The sequence below is a fragment of the Oncorhynchus masou genome, chromosome 23, assembly GCF_036934945.1.
Source record: "Oncorhynchus masou masou isolate Uvic2021 chromosome 23, UVic_Omas_1.1, whole genome shotgun sequence".
Taxonomy (NCBI): Eukaryota; Metazoa; Chordata; class Actinopteri; order Salmoniformes; family Salmonidae; genus Oncorhynchus; species Oncorhynchus masou.
The window spans coordinates 13,688,133-13,704,912 of NC_088234.1; the positions used below are offsets into that span (position 1 = coordinate 13,688,133).

The 16,780-nt window shown below is 44.1% G+C and overlaps 1 protein-coding gene across 1 annotated transcript; it reads left to right on the top strand.

The window, feature by feature from the left end:
- Window positions 1-12,236: 12,236 nt before the first annotated feature.
- Window positions 12,237-16,492, top strand: LOC135510344 (neurosecretory protein VGF-like). Its single transcript, XM_064931193.1, has one exon. The coding sequence runs from the start codon at window positions 12,237-12,239 to the stop codon at window positions 14,406-14,408; it is 2,172 nt and encodes a 723-aa protein (XP_064787265.1). The 3' UTR covers window positions 14,409-16,492.
- Window positions 16,493-16,780: the final 288 nt, after the last annotated feature.

Genomic DNA, 16,780 nt, shown 5'->3' on the forward strand with positions numbered 1-16,780 from the left:
TAGTCCAGATGCTGCCGGACGTGGTTTTGGAGGACCAGTAGTCCAGATGCTGCTAGAAGTGGTTTTGGAGGACCAGTAGTCCAGATGCTACTAGAAGTGGTTTTGGAGGACCAGTAGTCCAGATGCTACTAGAAGTGGTTTTGGAGAACCAGTAGTCCAGATGCTGCCGGACGTGGTTTTGGAGGACCAGTAGTCCAGATGCTGCTAGAAGTGGTTTTGGAGGACCAGTAGTCCAGATGCTGCCGGACGTGGTTTTGGAGGACCAGTAGTCCAGATGCTGCTGGAAGTGGTTTTGGAGGACCAGTAGTCCAGATGCTGCTGGAAGTGGTTTTGGAGGGCCAGTAGTCCAGATGCTGCTGGAAGTGGTTTTGGAGGACCAGTAGTCCAGATGCTGCTAGAAGTGGTTTTGTAGGGCCAGTAGTCCAGATGCTGCCGGACGTGGTTTTGGAGGACCAGTAGTCCAGATGCTGCCGGACGTGGTTTTGGAGGACCAGTAGTCCAGATGCTGCTAGAAGTGGTTTTGAAGGACTAGTAGTCCAGATGCTGCTAGAAGTGGTTTTGGAGTGATGGAAGTAAAGTTTGATCAAACACACATCCTTTAGTGGGATGCAGGGCCAAAAATAGTCTAAAATAAATAAAGCCCGTACATGCAGATGTCGTTCACAGGAAATAGCTCATGGGAAAGTCCTCATTAAGTCCATTTGGAGACATGGTTTCCTGTTAAAATATCCAGTAGGATACTCTTTACAACAGAAGTCAGTGCCAGTTGGGGGCACTCTTCAATCTGGTCTTAAGGTCAAAACCCAATGCTCCAGAGCAATGATGGGGACATTGCCCTGTGTAGGGTATCGTGTTTCGGATGTGATGTTAAGCGGGTGTCCTGACTCTCTGTGGTCGTCTAAAATCCCATGGCATTTATCGTAAGAGTACCGGTGTTAATGCCGGTGTCCTGGCTAAATTCCTAACCTGGCCCCCTAATAATCCATACTCATTCCTAATTTGCCTAGATCATTAGTGGGTGCTACACATTGGTGGTGGATGAGGTAAGTTTCCCCCTTAAAGCTATTTGAGCATCTGGAAAGGTGCTATGTAAATGCAATCAATTATTAAGTTAATATGTACATGTCGATGGATAAGGAGAAAGACCCTTTAGGGTGTGTTGGTGCCCAGCATTATGCCCAGTTCTGTTCTGGGCAGGATGGAGACATCTGATGTAAGACAGGAGAGACACACACATGGAGGATGGCCTCTCTGATTCATTCATACAGTAACGTCATGCCGGCAGCATATATATATCTAATTAAGATAGAAGCTTAGGATTTCCATTCCAACGTGGTGCACACACACACACACACAGAAAGTAAAGGGTCTGAATACTTATGTAAATTTGATATATATATATATTTTTTTATCTATTCAAAAACCTGTTTTTGCTTTGTCATTATGGGGTATTGTGTATAGATTGATGAGAGGGGAAAACAATGTAATCCATTTTAGAATAAAGCAACAAAATGTTAATGTAACAAAATGTGGAAAAAGTCAAGGGGTCTGAATATTTCCGAATGCACTGTATATATACTGTGCAAATAGCCATGGTGTGTTTCAACTCATCGCAAATGTAATGGTTGGATGTGTGTTTCAGATTATTTTAATGTTAGCCTTAGAATTTGTAAGAGATCAAGTTACAAGTAAACAAATACAGGCACTCTCACAGTATTTTGTCATATTCACTCAATCTTCCAATCTCTCATAAACACTCGCACACAACACACACCAAATTCACACGCACTGCCCCCCACACACTCTCTCTCCCAAAACACACCTTCTCCCATACACACACTCGCACAGACCGCCCACCGCAATCTCCCAAACACACACAGGCCCCCAACCTCCCAAACATACACAGACCCCCCACCCTAACCTCCCAAACACACACACAGAACCCCAACCCAACCTCCCAAACACACACACACACAAACCCCCAACCTCTCAAACACACACAGACACCCCACCCCACCCCAACCTCCAAAACACACACACACACAGACCCACCAACCTTCCAAACACACACGAAGAGCCCCAACCTCCCCAAGACAGACAGACCCCCAACCTCCCAAATACACACAGACCCCTAGGAGCCACCCCCCAAACCTAGGAGCCGAGGAGCCACCCCCCAGACAAACACAGACCTCCAACCCACCAACACAGACAGACCGTCCACCCCATCCTCCAAAATACACACATACCCCCCACCCCAAACACACACAGACCCCCCCCCAACACACAGACCTCCACCCCACCCCAACCTCCCAGATACACACGTACAGACACACACAAAGACACACACGCTCACACAAAGACACACACGCACACACTGACACACAGACACACACAGACAGAAGAGCTTATTACTGTGGTTGATGTAGGCCTAATCATCGGTAGCAGGTTCATTAACTTCCCAATCAGTCTAGAAAGCCAAGAAGCTACTTAATAATCATCACTGTGATGTGGAATTAGTCACTCAGTTAAACCATAGAAGAGATTCTATGCTTACAACAACTAGAACATGACTGACTAGGCTACTCCGGTTTTCATTTGTCTATTGAGTAATTCAAGTTACAGTTCACTCCCAAATCAAAGTTCGTCAGTTGCTTTGCAGACATCTAAACTCCCATGCACCCCAGTTGTTAGGTGATTTCTGAAAATGTAGCTATATTGGCCTCAATCACTATGAATGGGGATCATAGGCACAATGTAATTTCCTTATTTTAGATGGTGAATATATCTGATAATTTTCTCTTTAGCCCTGATGTGAAGGGCAGGCGCTGGAGCGTATCCATCAGGACACACCGTTGTGAATCGTTCAGATACAAATGTTACACAGTGATGGAAAACTGTAAATTATAAAGCAATTGTTTGTATTATCAACAGTAATATACTCATTTTAACGCAGCATACTGTAAATTATGGTGCATTGTGGGAAAATGTTGTGGGTGGGAAAGAATTGCTGCATTTCGAATGGTACTGTGAATTCCACCCCAAAGAATACAGAACTGCACCATGTTTTTCAGAGCGGCAAAAATAATTTGACCACTAAGGTCAACATATTAACATATTAACATATTTTGAGGCGTGCCTTCTAAGAGACTATATTTGTTGCACCCTTGAGTGAGGATGCTGTAAAGCCTACCAATTTAACTCCTATGTGGTAGTAGTGCCTCATACATTTATAATGTCTAGGGGACAAATTGGTGTAGCAGCAAGTCTGAAACTTTAAATGGTTGAGCATTTTGCATTGTCCTTTGGGTCTGTTTTGGCCTGAAGTCACTGCCATTTTTGGCAGTTTGGAAGCCTTTGTTAAGGTCTTTGAAGTGCAAGTGGTATAAAACACCAACTATTAATTAATACGCTGTAATGTTTGTAAACGCTTCACCTAGGAGCCAACCTGCTTGCACCAATTACAGTAACATAATGGAAATACAAACCCCTCCCCTCAACGAATTTAATCAATTTATTAATTCATTCTCATTACATAGCATTTACTTATTTACAGTATAATACATTCAATTTTACGGTATTGCACTGTGTCACTACACAAGAGTACTCATATTTATACTACAGTAGGTGTCCTGTATTATAAAATACAGACTTTTACTTGCCACCAAGCTGCCTGTAAACTACTGTCAAATTCACAGTAACCCTTTTATAGTGTATGTAGAACAAACATTCCTCTGACATGTAGAATAACGAATCACGTCGGTTCTATTCCTGGAAGTTCGATATGTTGCGTTCTACAATGTTTGGCAACCGAACGTGGCCCTGCTATATCAAAGTTGTTGAAATGGCACTCTTGTTAAGGGATATTGTGGGGGAGGCACCGCGTAGGCTTTACTAAATAACCATTGACTTCTTCTGGCTGAGTGAGGGAAACAGAAATTACCGTCTTGACAGTGCGCGTGGGCGGCCAATCTCTCCGACGCTCCCCGGTCCCGCGCGCGTTTTATCACAAAACCTATAAGGGCATTCCTCCCACGGGTTGTTGTCATACTGATGCATACTGACTGCCTCGAGATTATAAATGGATTCATTTAAAACAGACAGATAACCTCGACTCGCGCGGGGCTGGGATTCCGTTGTGAATGTCTTTGCGCGCGAGAGATTGATGTAGCCAAGAGGGGGACACCGCTGCTAGAGCGAATCCCGCCTCATTAACTTCCAAAGTCGAACGCGGCAGTGATCCGTCACCACCTTCGCCCCTGATGCGCACAGCGATGGCAGCAGCAGGCAGCGCGCCTGGTTTTCTGTTTTAAAACAGGCCTATACCTGGCACGTGGCATTCTCCACCAACTGCTTCAAAGAGCGGAAGTGAAGTGATGAACGAGAGAGGTTGAGTCGTTTTTACGGCCTAGAACCACCCACGCGACATTATGGAAAATATTGTGCAGCAGGCAGCCAACCTATAATTAACGGCCCCTGGTATTAGGGAGCTGTTTGGAGTTCGAGACTCGAGCAATCAAGCCAACGCAAAGCACTCATAGTCACTGGCGCGATGATGACAAATCTACTGTTCTGAACGGAAATGACCTGGCTGAACACAAAACATCTCGAACAATATAAACCGACAACAAAAACCATACTACTGTCTCTGTATTATCCTAAATTAATAGAAATGATGTCTCATGATTCATTGAATTAATCATTTAAACCCGGGGATATTTGATTAGGCAGGCTAGTCCGCTAATGAAAAGCTTTGGCACCGGCAGCACCATGGACACAACCACATGGCTATGCGAATAGAACATTACTTCTGCCTTGGATTCTGTTTTGTTCCGCTGCATAAACATTTGAATGAGCTGTTTTTAATCCCCCCATATAGCCAACCAGATTTAGGTTATCAGGCTACTTAAATGCAATATAATCCGGGGAGACACCAGAGATCAGTAACAAATGTGAGTCATGAAACGATTCCGGTTTAATGCTGAGCAAATAGAATACAAATAACAATACAAATATCACTACAGCAACTAGACTAGACTAAATGTACGATAACGGATGCATTTAGGAAAGGGACCTTAATCGAGAGTGAAAGATATGAATGTAGGCCTATGCCTCTTTAAACCACGGTCCGCCTGCGGTGTAAAACTTGCGGAGTTTTGTGAATGGAATGCGGCATCCATTAATGGAACTCCCTGGCTGAAGACATAATGCGCGCGAGATGTCTGGTGCCAGAAGGGATACAGGCAGGCAGCAAGACGCCATTGATCAAAGGCAGAAACTATACAGAGAAAACCCCTATGTCATTGTGACGTTCAGACAAAATAGTCAGTGCTTGTAAAATAGAAGGGTATTTTTTTTTTCATTAAAAACGAGAAAGAGTTAGTGCGCTCGTTTAAGAAAGCTTGCACCATTCATGCGCAATATCAATCAGTAGGCCTATAGACAAATAATGTATCCCCAACAATATTTGGTTTTGAACAGACTTCAAGCGAAATGCCAGTCAGACAGAACTGACACAGCGACGCACACAACTCGCGGATGCAGTGATTTATTTCGAATGCGGCCGCGACAGACAACCTCAACAACAACACTGCTCGCCAGCCTCCTCCCCATCGGTTCCTCACTCTCTACCGGCCAGATGAGCTAATCAATGCGGACTAAACTGGAGGAGAAGACCCATCCCGGTGCGGTGTGTGAGGGCCAGCAGCAGCAGAATGCAGGGGGAGACACCGTGGGTGCAGATTATGGCAGTCCTTATGATGCTGATCCGTGCAGCTGACGATGCAAAAACTCTTAAGTGAAATTGGAAGGCATAGTGAAAGGACTTCAACAACATATAATGATGCTATAGCCTATATTTACTACACACAAATAAGCTAATGATAATGCGAAGGTCCTACATTTAACTAATACACATTATACGCCTATCCCTATACTTAGGTAATCAGAGTTGTCCTGCCTATAGCTATAAAGGGAAGGGGGAAACCTAGTCAGATGTACAACTGAATGTCTTCAACTGAAATGTGTCTTCCGCATTTAACCCAAACCCTCAATCGACATCCAGGTCTTCGGCGCATGGGGAAGTGCGGGTTAATTGCCTTGCTCAGGGGCAGAACGACCGATTTTTACATTGTCATCTCAGGGATTCGATCCAGCGACCTTTCGGTTACTGGCCCAACGCTCTAACTAGGCCTGTGCTATAGGCCTAGTTAAACTATTGAGATAATTGAGAATAGTAGTGTTATTTCTGTTTGCAGAGTTGGCCTGCCTATAGCTAGGCATATTAAACTACCAAATGTGAGAATTAGTGTCGACTTCACTTTCAAACATATATCATCCAACCCATGGCCCAAAGCGTCTACACGGGCAGCTTTAGAGAAGGTGAGTCACTGCGGTGAAAGGGGATGCTCCAAAACACCAAACCCGTGCGCTCTAATGTTGAGTGGCATACGGTAATGCTCAACGGTTATAGGAATATATGCCCCTTTAGCTCCCGATTACCGGCCTAATTTATCTCTGCTGTTAACACACACATGTGCAGGCCGTTATGCACGTACGCGCGCACGCACTCTGAACACAGTGGTGTCACACCCACCGGCCTACACATGCAAGCACACATGCACATAAAGAACAGTGTCACACACAACCTCACACACACAACCTTCTCCCTCTCACATGCATCCGTGTCCAATCACTGAAAGAGTCAGACTGGCTCCACTCATTGCAGCCAGCCCCACCATCAGATTCAATTATCCGTCAATTTGATTGGATTGTTCTCTCCATACAGGGGTGCACGCCTTGGAAATGCATAATGTTTGCACAAGAACAAAGGGCGGGGGAGCAGGTAGATAGTAAATTAGTCCTGCGTTGATAATGTCAGAATGGACACAGGCCTAATTTACTTAATAGGTACATTATGGTGAAGACAACCTTATGTTTGCGCTCTCTCTCTCTTGCGCGCTCTCTCTCCCCCACACACACACTCTCACACACACCTTTAACCAACATTTATAGTCTTGGCAGTGACATTATTGCTTTTCTTAAGTGCCCCCAGGCAATTGTTTACAGCCCTGGCTATGCCTCTCGATGGATTGTGAGTTAATTTAGTGTCCCACAGCAGTTCATTAGAAGTAAAACGTAAATGGAAGTACCTGCTTCTCGAGAGATAATAACGTTCACCGTTCTTAATGTGTTTTATCTTTTGCACTTCCTCCGAAGTCACGTGAACGGTTTAGACACATCAGTTGAATGGGGGATTTCCAAAACGGATCTATATAAATAAAGAATGTAATCAATTTATCTTGGAGTTCAATTTCCTCGGCGCATGCAATACAAAGGCCTATAAATTGTCGTTTGTATTTTGATAAACAACAGACAATATATTATTGTCATTACACATGCACTAAAATGAAATACAATTATATAAGTCCTATACTGGACAAAAAAACAAACATGCTAAACTAATTCACCAATTGCCCCCATGGTCTAATGTGCGTGGCCAGCTCGCACTAGGAGCCATACAATACACACAACCAGACAGAAGCCAGCAACATTTGAGTGGAAGGTTGGCGGAGGTAAGTGAGACAGCGAGTAGTGATGCAACTGCAAGCCTAGCAAGGCAAGCTCCAGTGGGAGAGATTCCTCCGCACTGCACTGGGCTGGCAAAGTGCCCAAACACTTCAAATTAGACCGGTGGGCCTATACTTCTATAAACTATGTTATGACAGCTGTCTAAAATAGAGAAAGGGATGGTTTAGGCCTACATATCTCTATCTCAGTTTAAAATAAAATCGAGTTCATCTTCTATTATGATTCAGTATTATTGCTTTCACCAATCATAATCATAACATCAGGGCCGGCCCTGGGCATAAGCAATATAAGGGGACGCTTAGGCTCACCGGCCGCTAGGGGGGCCCTCAACCCCACCAATTTGTTTTAAAATCACAACATTTTCTCTATGCCTCATGGCAAAATGAAGAGAAGGGGTCCACAAAATCTCACTTAGGGCCCCCAAAAAGTTAGGGTCGGCCCTGAATAACATGACGTCTGCCTGTCAAATGACCCTGCATTCGCTTTGAAATCATACTTCGATATTCTGATATTGTCATAACAACCAAACCCCTGAATGCTCACGCTGTGTCAGTATTCAGTTCACACAGGCTCCACATCTGGGGGAGAGAAACCTCATATCTCCCTCTCCCTCTTCCCCCTCCAGCGGGAGAAATACTATTTCATTCACCCCGCTTCCGTTCATTCATCAGGGTACTGCAGTGTGGCAGAGCCAGAACGCTCGTTGGTTCGTTCGATCGAAGCTAAAATTCTTATCAATGAAAGCTTGCTGACGTCAATGGGGGGGAAACGCTGACATCGGGTCACGTGGGCAGCGAGGGCGGACGTATAAAGACGCGGCGCTGTCCGCGGTTCTGAAAATACTCACTGAAACAGACACACACAACAACAGTAGGAGTTGGAAACCTAAAGCGAAAAATAACAAGTACTTTATACAGACGCTTCCGAACAATACAGAGCTTTATTTGTTTTAGGAAAACATTGGTGTATTGAGTTATAGAGTAGGAAGCTGAGTCAGAGGTTTGAGGAGTGACAGAATTACTACACCAGACTGCGCTTCTGGATTCATCACAAGACTCCAGGTAAGAAGGACAAACTTCTTCATAATTTCTTCATTTGAAAGTGATCAAAATGACTGACATACTAACTGACATGTAGCCTACAATTAAAAAAGAAAGTGGTGGAAATCTAAATGGCCATTGTGAATGTGTTACTGTTTGGGACATCCACCTTCCTTTTTGTTGGACATACTAGTTGAAACAAATACATTATGAACAGAAATGTTGGTACACAAGCTTACCAAATAATTGTTTTAAGACAAAGCCCAATAGGAACTATGCAAAGCCTACAAGGAAATGCGTGTGGATTAGAATGATTTTGATGAGTTTGGCTAAAGAGTGTGATAATAATGTTGACAATGATTACCGGAGATGGTGAAAATTGTCATAACCATCATCATCAATCATAGCCACGCTTCTCCCCAGTCTTCCATCACCAACTGCCAAAAAATAGAGACAAAGGGGGAAAGTGACCCTTTAAAGAGCCGCGTTTGGCTGCCTTAAATAATGTTTTTTTGCGCGTCAAACCAATGTTGATGCAGCTTTTAGAATATAGTTTACATCCTTTTGAGCATATTTTTTTATGTATATAAACACCAATTGCTTGGCCCTTCTTCTGTACTCTCATGCATTCTCATGTTACTGTGGTTGTACGGTTCTTGCACTTTTAATTTTGAAGCAACAGAGAGAAATTCCACCGGGTCGTAGAAGCGTGGTGCAGAGCAGATTATGGCGAGATAGGGATTCTTAAAATCGGATTACTAATGTACTTTGAGAGAGAGAGAAAGAAGAGAGGCGGTTAAAATATGCTTTTTGATGACTGTACAAAGTGTAGCCTACCACACAGCTAAAATATTAAGTAGCCTATGACAAAGTGACTAATTAAGACTGCAAAGGATATACAATAATTGCAAGGTGATATAGATTCTTGCTATACAGTTTGTACACACAGAACTTTACAAATTAGGGAAAATCAGTCTCAATGGGAAGTGAGATGGATGGTGCCTCATTAGGCCAGGTCATTGTAGATTGTCTCCTAATCTCTCTCTGTGGATTACACTGATCCATCTGTGTTATAATGAGCGAGGGGTCAAACCTCAATACTGGTCCCAAATGGCACCCTCTTGACTATTTAATGCGCTATTGTTGACCAGGACCCATGGGGCTCTCGTCAAAAGTAGTGCACCATTTTGTCAATAGGCTGAGCGTGCCATTGGGACGCACTTCAATGCGGCATCATGATCCTTTAATCTTGTAGGCCTATATCCTTTTTCAATCGCATCTAGATTCTAGGACTATAAATAGCTGCAACGCTCCAGTGGTTAGATCCAATGGGGTTATGTTTGATATTGTTGCGGCTGTAAAGGATTCGTATAAAGGAGATTATCAATTGTGATTGAACATCTGATCAATCTATTCATGCTTTTTGTTGTATTTCTCAGAGACAGAAAAACATTCATCTTAAATCATTGAGCAGTTAGGGTACGTCATTTATGGATCGATATTATACTGCATAGGCTACAAAATACAACATGATTAATGTGAAATCTCTTGTTGCCATGGCCACAGATATAAATGACCTTACAAGTCTCACAATTCTGCTAATAGTTCTCTGTAGCCCTATAGCGGCGTCGCTAGGAACGCGCCTTGGAACGCTTTCTTTCCGTGTTCACATGCGAAAGGCACATTAAAACTTGCAGCACCAGCTCGAGACACTGAGACTATTAAGTTTTTGTTAGAAGAGTGGAGGCGCGAGAAAATATGTATTTTTAAAAACTGTACAGCATATGTCTAATCGAACGGTTTAACCCGAATCGACGAACGAGGCCTATATATTATGTGTAAGTCAACGAGGGGTGCTGCGTTCTATGGAAAATAATGAATGACACGGTGTGTTCCACAACGCGCTAGCGGAGTGGAACTGACCTTCCACCGAGTTGCATTATTTTCCAGAAAACTCACCAGAGCCCCTAGTTGATTATATACCATGGGGTATAATTGAACATATTTGCCATAAAAATGTGTTTATTTGCCGGTATAAATGTGTTCAACATCCACTAAAATAGCTAGTAAGTTTACTAGATAGCTACAGTAGTTGCCATGGTAACCAAACAAACAGACTTGCTAGTTTAGCTATCCAAAGTATCAGTCCTAGCTTGCTTGCTATTATGAAAATCTAATTCAACAATAACAATACTGTTTTCAATTCTACTTTTACTTTGTAAAAATGAGCTATAGCCATCGAAATCTACCATGCAAATATATACCGTGGGTTATTTATAGGGGAAAATGCACGCTCAAGAATGCCCTTCAAGCCAATCAGAAAGGAGTATTCAATAACGCCATGGTATAAAGCTGAAAAGCATGGTGTAGAGCTGAAAAGTTAAATTGAGGAAAGTCCAATTTGGACATGAAAGGTGTTGTTGTGAAAGCAATTAATGTGAGCCATGGAAATAAATGAATGGTTTATTACCTTGAAAAGCATGCATGTCCATTCACAGACAACCAGCCATGTCTAGTTGTTTTATCTTACCTTGTATATGAACATTCAATTAACTATTGTTGCTGAGTGTTGCTTTTTGAGCTGTGGTCCTCTGTAGCTCAGTTGGTAGCGCATGGTGCTGGCAACGTCCAGATAGAGGGTTTGATTCCTGGGACCACCCCATACGTAAAATTAATGCACACTTGACTGCAAATCGCTTTGGATAAAAGCATCTGCTAAAATGTTATGTTACTAAATGTTGAGGAAAGACATTGATAAACCATTTCAAACTGTGTCATACTAGTCGGCCATCTTGCGTGAGTCTCTGCTCAATTTATGTTATTTGTTGACCTGCACAGAGGGTGAATGAATATAGTGGTTTACCTATTATATGTGTGATATTTATGGGGGGAAACATGTATAGACTACTGATAGTGTCTAGGCTTACCAGATGGCTAGACTTTAAATAACGATTTTGAGTTGCTTTCTGCTAGTTATCACATACAAAATTGGCTATAGCATAATAATTAATGAAAGCAAAAATGTGCTTTTTGGACTTCATTTAAAGGTTAAGGTTAGGTCTAAGGTTAGCAGTGTGGTTAAGGTTAGGGTTAGGTTTAAAATCACATTTTAGAAGATCAATTGTAGAAATGGGCAGGGTAGTGACAACCTAAATTGAGAAATGTTTTCACTGCTAGATGAGTATTGACTTTGACAACTCCACTTGGGCTATTTTCAATGGTTCACGTCGTCATTCCTTTACACAGGCCAACTCACTTCCAGCAATACATTTCATTTTAATGCTGTGAGCTAATGGTTTTATTGGCAATGAAACTATCTAGTTTAAAAAGAGGAGAGAACCTCAACTGAACTGTATACGGTATAGATTCATTAAATCACAAAACAATTTGTATCATCCCTGTAAAACCTTTCACTATAGATAAACACTTTACATTGTACAGGGGTAGGGAATCCATAGAATTCAAATTCTATATTGGTTCACCAATGTTTACCATCCAAACATAAATCTCCCTCTCTCTGTCTCTCTCTCTTTCTCCCCATTTCTTTCCAGGCACATCATCTTTCCTCGCACCCCCCCCCCTCCACCCCCACGTCCGTTCTGTGTGGTCATGACGCAGAGCCAATTAGCCACAAGTGCCCTTATCCTACTGGTCATCCTGCTGGGACTCACCCTAACCCTTCCGTCTGCCACCTCCGTCCCTGTGCCGACTGAGAGACACAGCCCCAGCGACAGCCATGCTCCTCCACCTCCTGGGCGTAGGCTACCAGAGGGAGAAAGGGATGTGCAGGAAGGGAAGAAGGGCGGACTTCCACAGAGAGAGAGAGCAGAGGAGGTGGAAGAGGAGGGGGAGCTTTTCGGAGACATGGATCCCAAAACATTAGCGGCCGTTCTGCTGGAGGCGATGAATAAGCAGCACGGGGAGAGGATGAATGGAGGCGTGGAGGATGGGAGGAAGGATGAGGAGAGAGGAGAGGAGGAGGAGAGGGAAAGTCAAGAGGAGAAGGGAGAGGAGGTGAGAGCTGCGTTGGAGGAGGGAGCGGACCGAGACAGGGACGGTCGAGAGGAACTCGAGTTGGTGATGGCCGCCGCTGCAGAGCAGGGCACGGAGGAGCGACAGAGGGAGGAGGAGGAAGAGAGGAAGAGAGCACAGGAGGAGGAAGAAAGACTAACAGAGAAGGTGACTAGCCGTACTACCAGCCAGACTGTTCCTGTGAAGGAGAAACAACCTCCGACGGTAGAAGGAGGAGGGGAGGAGGTGGGAGGAAAGGAGGTAGGGGCCAGAGAGGAGGCGCAGAAGGGACCTCCCACCTCCCAGGAGATCCAACAAGAGGAGCAGGAGCAGCTAAGCCCAGAGGAGGTGCAGAACCTCCAAACCATGTTGGAGGAACTACAGAACTACAACACAGCCAACAAGAGAGAGAGGGAGTCCCAGGCCCAGGAGCAGAGAGAGAGGGAGAGCAGGGGCTACAACCAACATGACACAGACCAAGCCCTGATGGACAACCAGATAAAACCTAAAGCGAAAGGTGGATATCCACTAGCCATGTCGAAGAAGAAGCTCAAATGGCAGGAGGAGACTCAGAAAGCCCTGAACATGCCCACCTATAGAGGTGGCAACTTCATGGACCACTTTGACGACAATCTGGCTCACCAAGCGGCTGAGGATGAGGAGGATGATGAGGGAGACGAAGATGAGGAGGAGGTGTTGAGCCCCCAGGAAGAGGAGAGGAGGGCGAAGGAGGAGCAGGAGGAGGTCAGAAGGCAGGCGAAGGAGGCGCAGAGGGCCAAAGCTGAGGAGGAGAAATTGGCGGATATTGCCTCAGACATGCTCCTGCAGTACATGGTTAAACAGGACAAAGGGAAGTACTCCAACCAGAACAAGAAGACCCTGCTGTCTAACGCAGCCGAGGACAAGCGCTCCGATGAGGAGGTGGTCAGTGAGGATGACGATATTGATCCTCAGACCATCGATAAGCTCATCGAAATCTCCAGTAAACTCCACCTCCCAGCAGACGACATTGTCGACATCATCAGCGATGTCGAGAAGAAGAAGAAGAAAGACACTCCTGAGATGTTACCCTGGCAACGACCCCAGCAACGACCCCTAGTTCCCCCAGCAGCCCCCGCCCTCGACACCCAGCCTTCGGCCCCACGCAATCCCACCCTGAATCAGCCTTCTCCAGCCATCAACCCCCTCAAGGCCTGGTTCATGGACATATCCTCCTCAAAACAAGACCCAAACGTCTGGATCAAACCGCGACACAAGTCCTTTCGGACCTCCTCCTCCAACTACCCTGCCTATCCCTTCTACAAACAGAGGCCTTACCGAGGGTACTACCCCCTCTACTTCCCCCCTCCCAAGCCCAAACCTCGCTACTACGCCAAATCCTCCCTCAATGACCTCCTGTCGAATTCTCTTGACTACGACTTTGACTTCCCTCCTAAGAGGAGGTACCGTCCCTGGGTACAACCCCGCCCAAGGAATCCCCCCGTGGCTCTCCGGCAGAAGCTCTACTACCCCAAATACCTCCTCCCCTCACACCCCCGGACATACAACCACCTCCCCATCCCCATGGCCAAACCCCGGTCGTCGCCTCCCAGGGGTCAGGTTCAGCCTCGACGTCGGCATGGTTACTATTACCCAGCGCCTCTAGTGACCCGGGACCAAGATTATTATGGGATGCAGGGGTTGGGGCAGCAGCAGCAAGACAGTGACGAAGACCTGGAGAACTACATTCAACAGGTCTTTATGAAACCCAGACCCAGAATGTATCAGTGAAAGGAGAGGAGAGAAAGAAAGAAAGAAAGAAAGAAAGAAAGAGAGAAAGAGAGAACGAGAGAAAGAAAGAGAGAGAGAGAGAGAGAGAGAGAGAGAGAGAGAGAGAGAGAAAAAGAACGAGAGAGAGAGAGAAAGAAAGAAAGAGCGAGAGAGAGAGAGACAGACAGAGAGGGGAAAAAGGGAGAAAGAGGTAACAATGGAATGTATATTTTCCTCACCGCTTACTTTTGATTTTGTTTTTGGGTTTGAGTCTCGTGACTTTTTACTGTTTAGCTTGATTTTGGTCGAAAAGCAACACAAAAATGTAATTTAGCAGGCGGAGGGGTTGGCTTTCGTTCGCTGTAGAGTATAAAACAAACTTGCAGATAGAAGAGAGATATATAGGAGGAGACATCCATTCATTCCTCCACTTTGGATGATCACATGAGAAACTGAGGGTCATGGTCCAAAATGACTTCAAGAGGGGCACAACAAAACCAACCGTGTATAGATCTATAAAAGCTACAGAACTCCAATAGAACTCCTGGAACAACGACTCTCACCATGTCATCATGGAATCCTGACGGATATGAGGGAGCATCAGCATCATTCAGAGGACATTAAACATTGAGGGTGATTCCCAGATAGTACCCAATTCCTTATGTAGTGTAGAGTTCTAGGGGCCCTGGTCAAAAGTAGTGCACTACATGGGTAATAGGGTGCCATTTATGAAGCAGCCTGACAACCATGTTGCCCTTCATTCGAAACTTTAGAGTTTTGTAGGTGTTAAAAAATACTCAGATGTCAAGGTTTGGATCCAAAATGTGCAGTCAAACATGTTTATATTCCGAAAGACTAGCCATTGCTATTGGAGCAGAGGCCCTATCGATATTAAGCCTTACCAACATGTGTGTGTTAGGTTTTATTATTAAATGAGCATTTACATGATCGTTCTAGTTATACATCGTTTGTAGAAAATTAAACTTGTAAAAAAAGATTGAATTGCACCTTTTCAAGAACTCACAGATAGAAGCAGTTCATCTAAAGGACAGGAGGAAAAACCCACCTCCATTGACACCCTTGGTAAGTTGCCATAATGCAGTCCAAGACTGTCAATATTGACCAAATATGTTTTATTTTGTATTTTTTTCCCATTTGAGTGTTACTTGTCTGTTTTTATCAATTCTGTTTTTGTTTTTTTGTCATAATATTTTTGCATATTGTTTGATTTTAATGTAAATTGCCCTTCTGCAGACAATTTCATGATTTTATTTCTGTATTTGTAATGTACTTTATTTAGATTTTTTTTTTTTTACAAAGCAGTGCTAAGATTGACATATTCATACATTCCAAATATTTGTAAGACAAAGTGATTTTAATGAAAAGAAGTTGAACATCCAGTTTTATATTCCCTTATTATTATGAATTCCCCCTCGTCTTGCTGAAGGCGGTCAGCTTTGTTAAGGGGGTAGAATTTAATCGATTGACGCTCTTGTGGGGAGTAAAATGGGGTTGTGATCTCAATTCCACTCCATCTCAAGTCGATTCAGAGAATGAATTAGAATATTCGATTCACAAATAGAACAACGGTATGGGGATTTTTCAATGAAACTGACTTGAGTTGGAAAGGAATCTTCCCTCGCTCCCGATGAATGAGTGATATGAGAAGAGGGAAAAAACAAAAAAACTCTGTGCTACCATAGAGAAACAAATATGGCTCTGTTTATGACTTTAGAGGCTGCAGAGAGGACCTGGATTCAGAATCTCCTCGGTGTCACAGGAAATCAATATCTAATCACCTCCAAATCCTTACTCATTTAATCTTGCCTTGGGAACCAAACCCCAACAAACTCCCATTTTGTCACGTTTACCCCGCTCAAGTCTTGAACTAACCATGTGGCAATCTCATAGCCGAGACAAGGGCGCATCCCATAATGGATCCCTATTCCCTTCATAGTGCATTACTTTTGACCAGAGCTCCATCGGCACTGGTCAAAAGTAGTGCACTGCACAATATAGTGAAAAGGGTACCATTTGAGACGAATCCATACACAGCATAGACAATCTCAAAGTGAAACCATTTTCAATGTGACTGATGCCACAGACGCTAGATGAGGGGAGAAACACTGGGGGAACATTGGGAGTGGTGCTTGATTTGATATGTGTGTTTCGCTTGACTGAGATTTAGACTTGGCACCTTATTCCCTACATAGTGCACTACCTTTGATTAAAGAAATGGCACCTTATTCCCTACATAGTACCCTACTTTTGATCAAGGCCCGTAGGACACTATTGGTAATAGTGTGTCATTTAGGATGCACCCTTGTGACTGTTCCAGTTCGTTGAACTGAACTCATTGCCATTTAATATTTGAACGGGTTCAGCGTTTACTA

Coding starts and splice junctions, on each gene's coding strand:
- LOC135510344 (XM_064931193.1), top strand. CDS start 12,237: ATGACGCAGAGCCAATTAGCCACAAGTGCCCTTATCCTACTGGTCATC.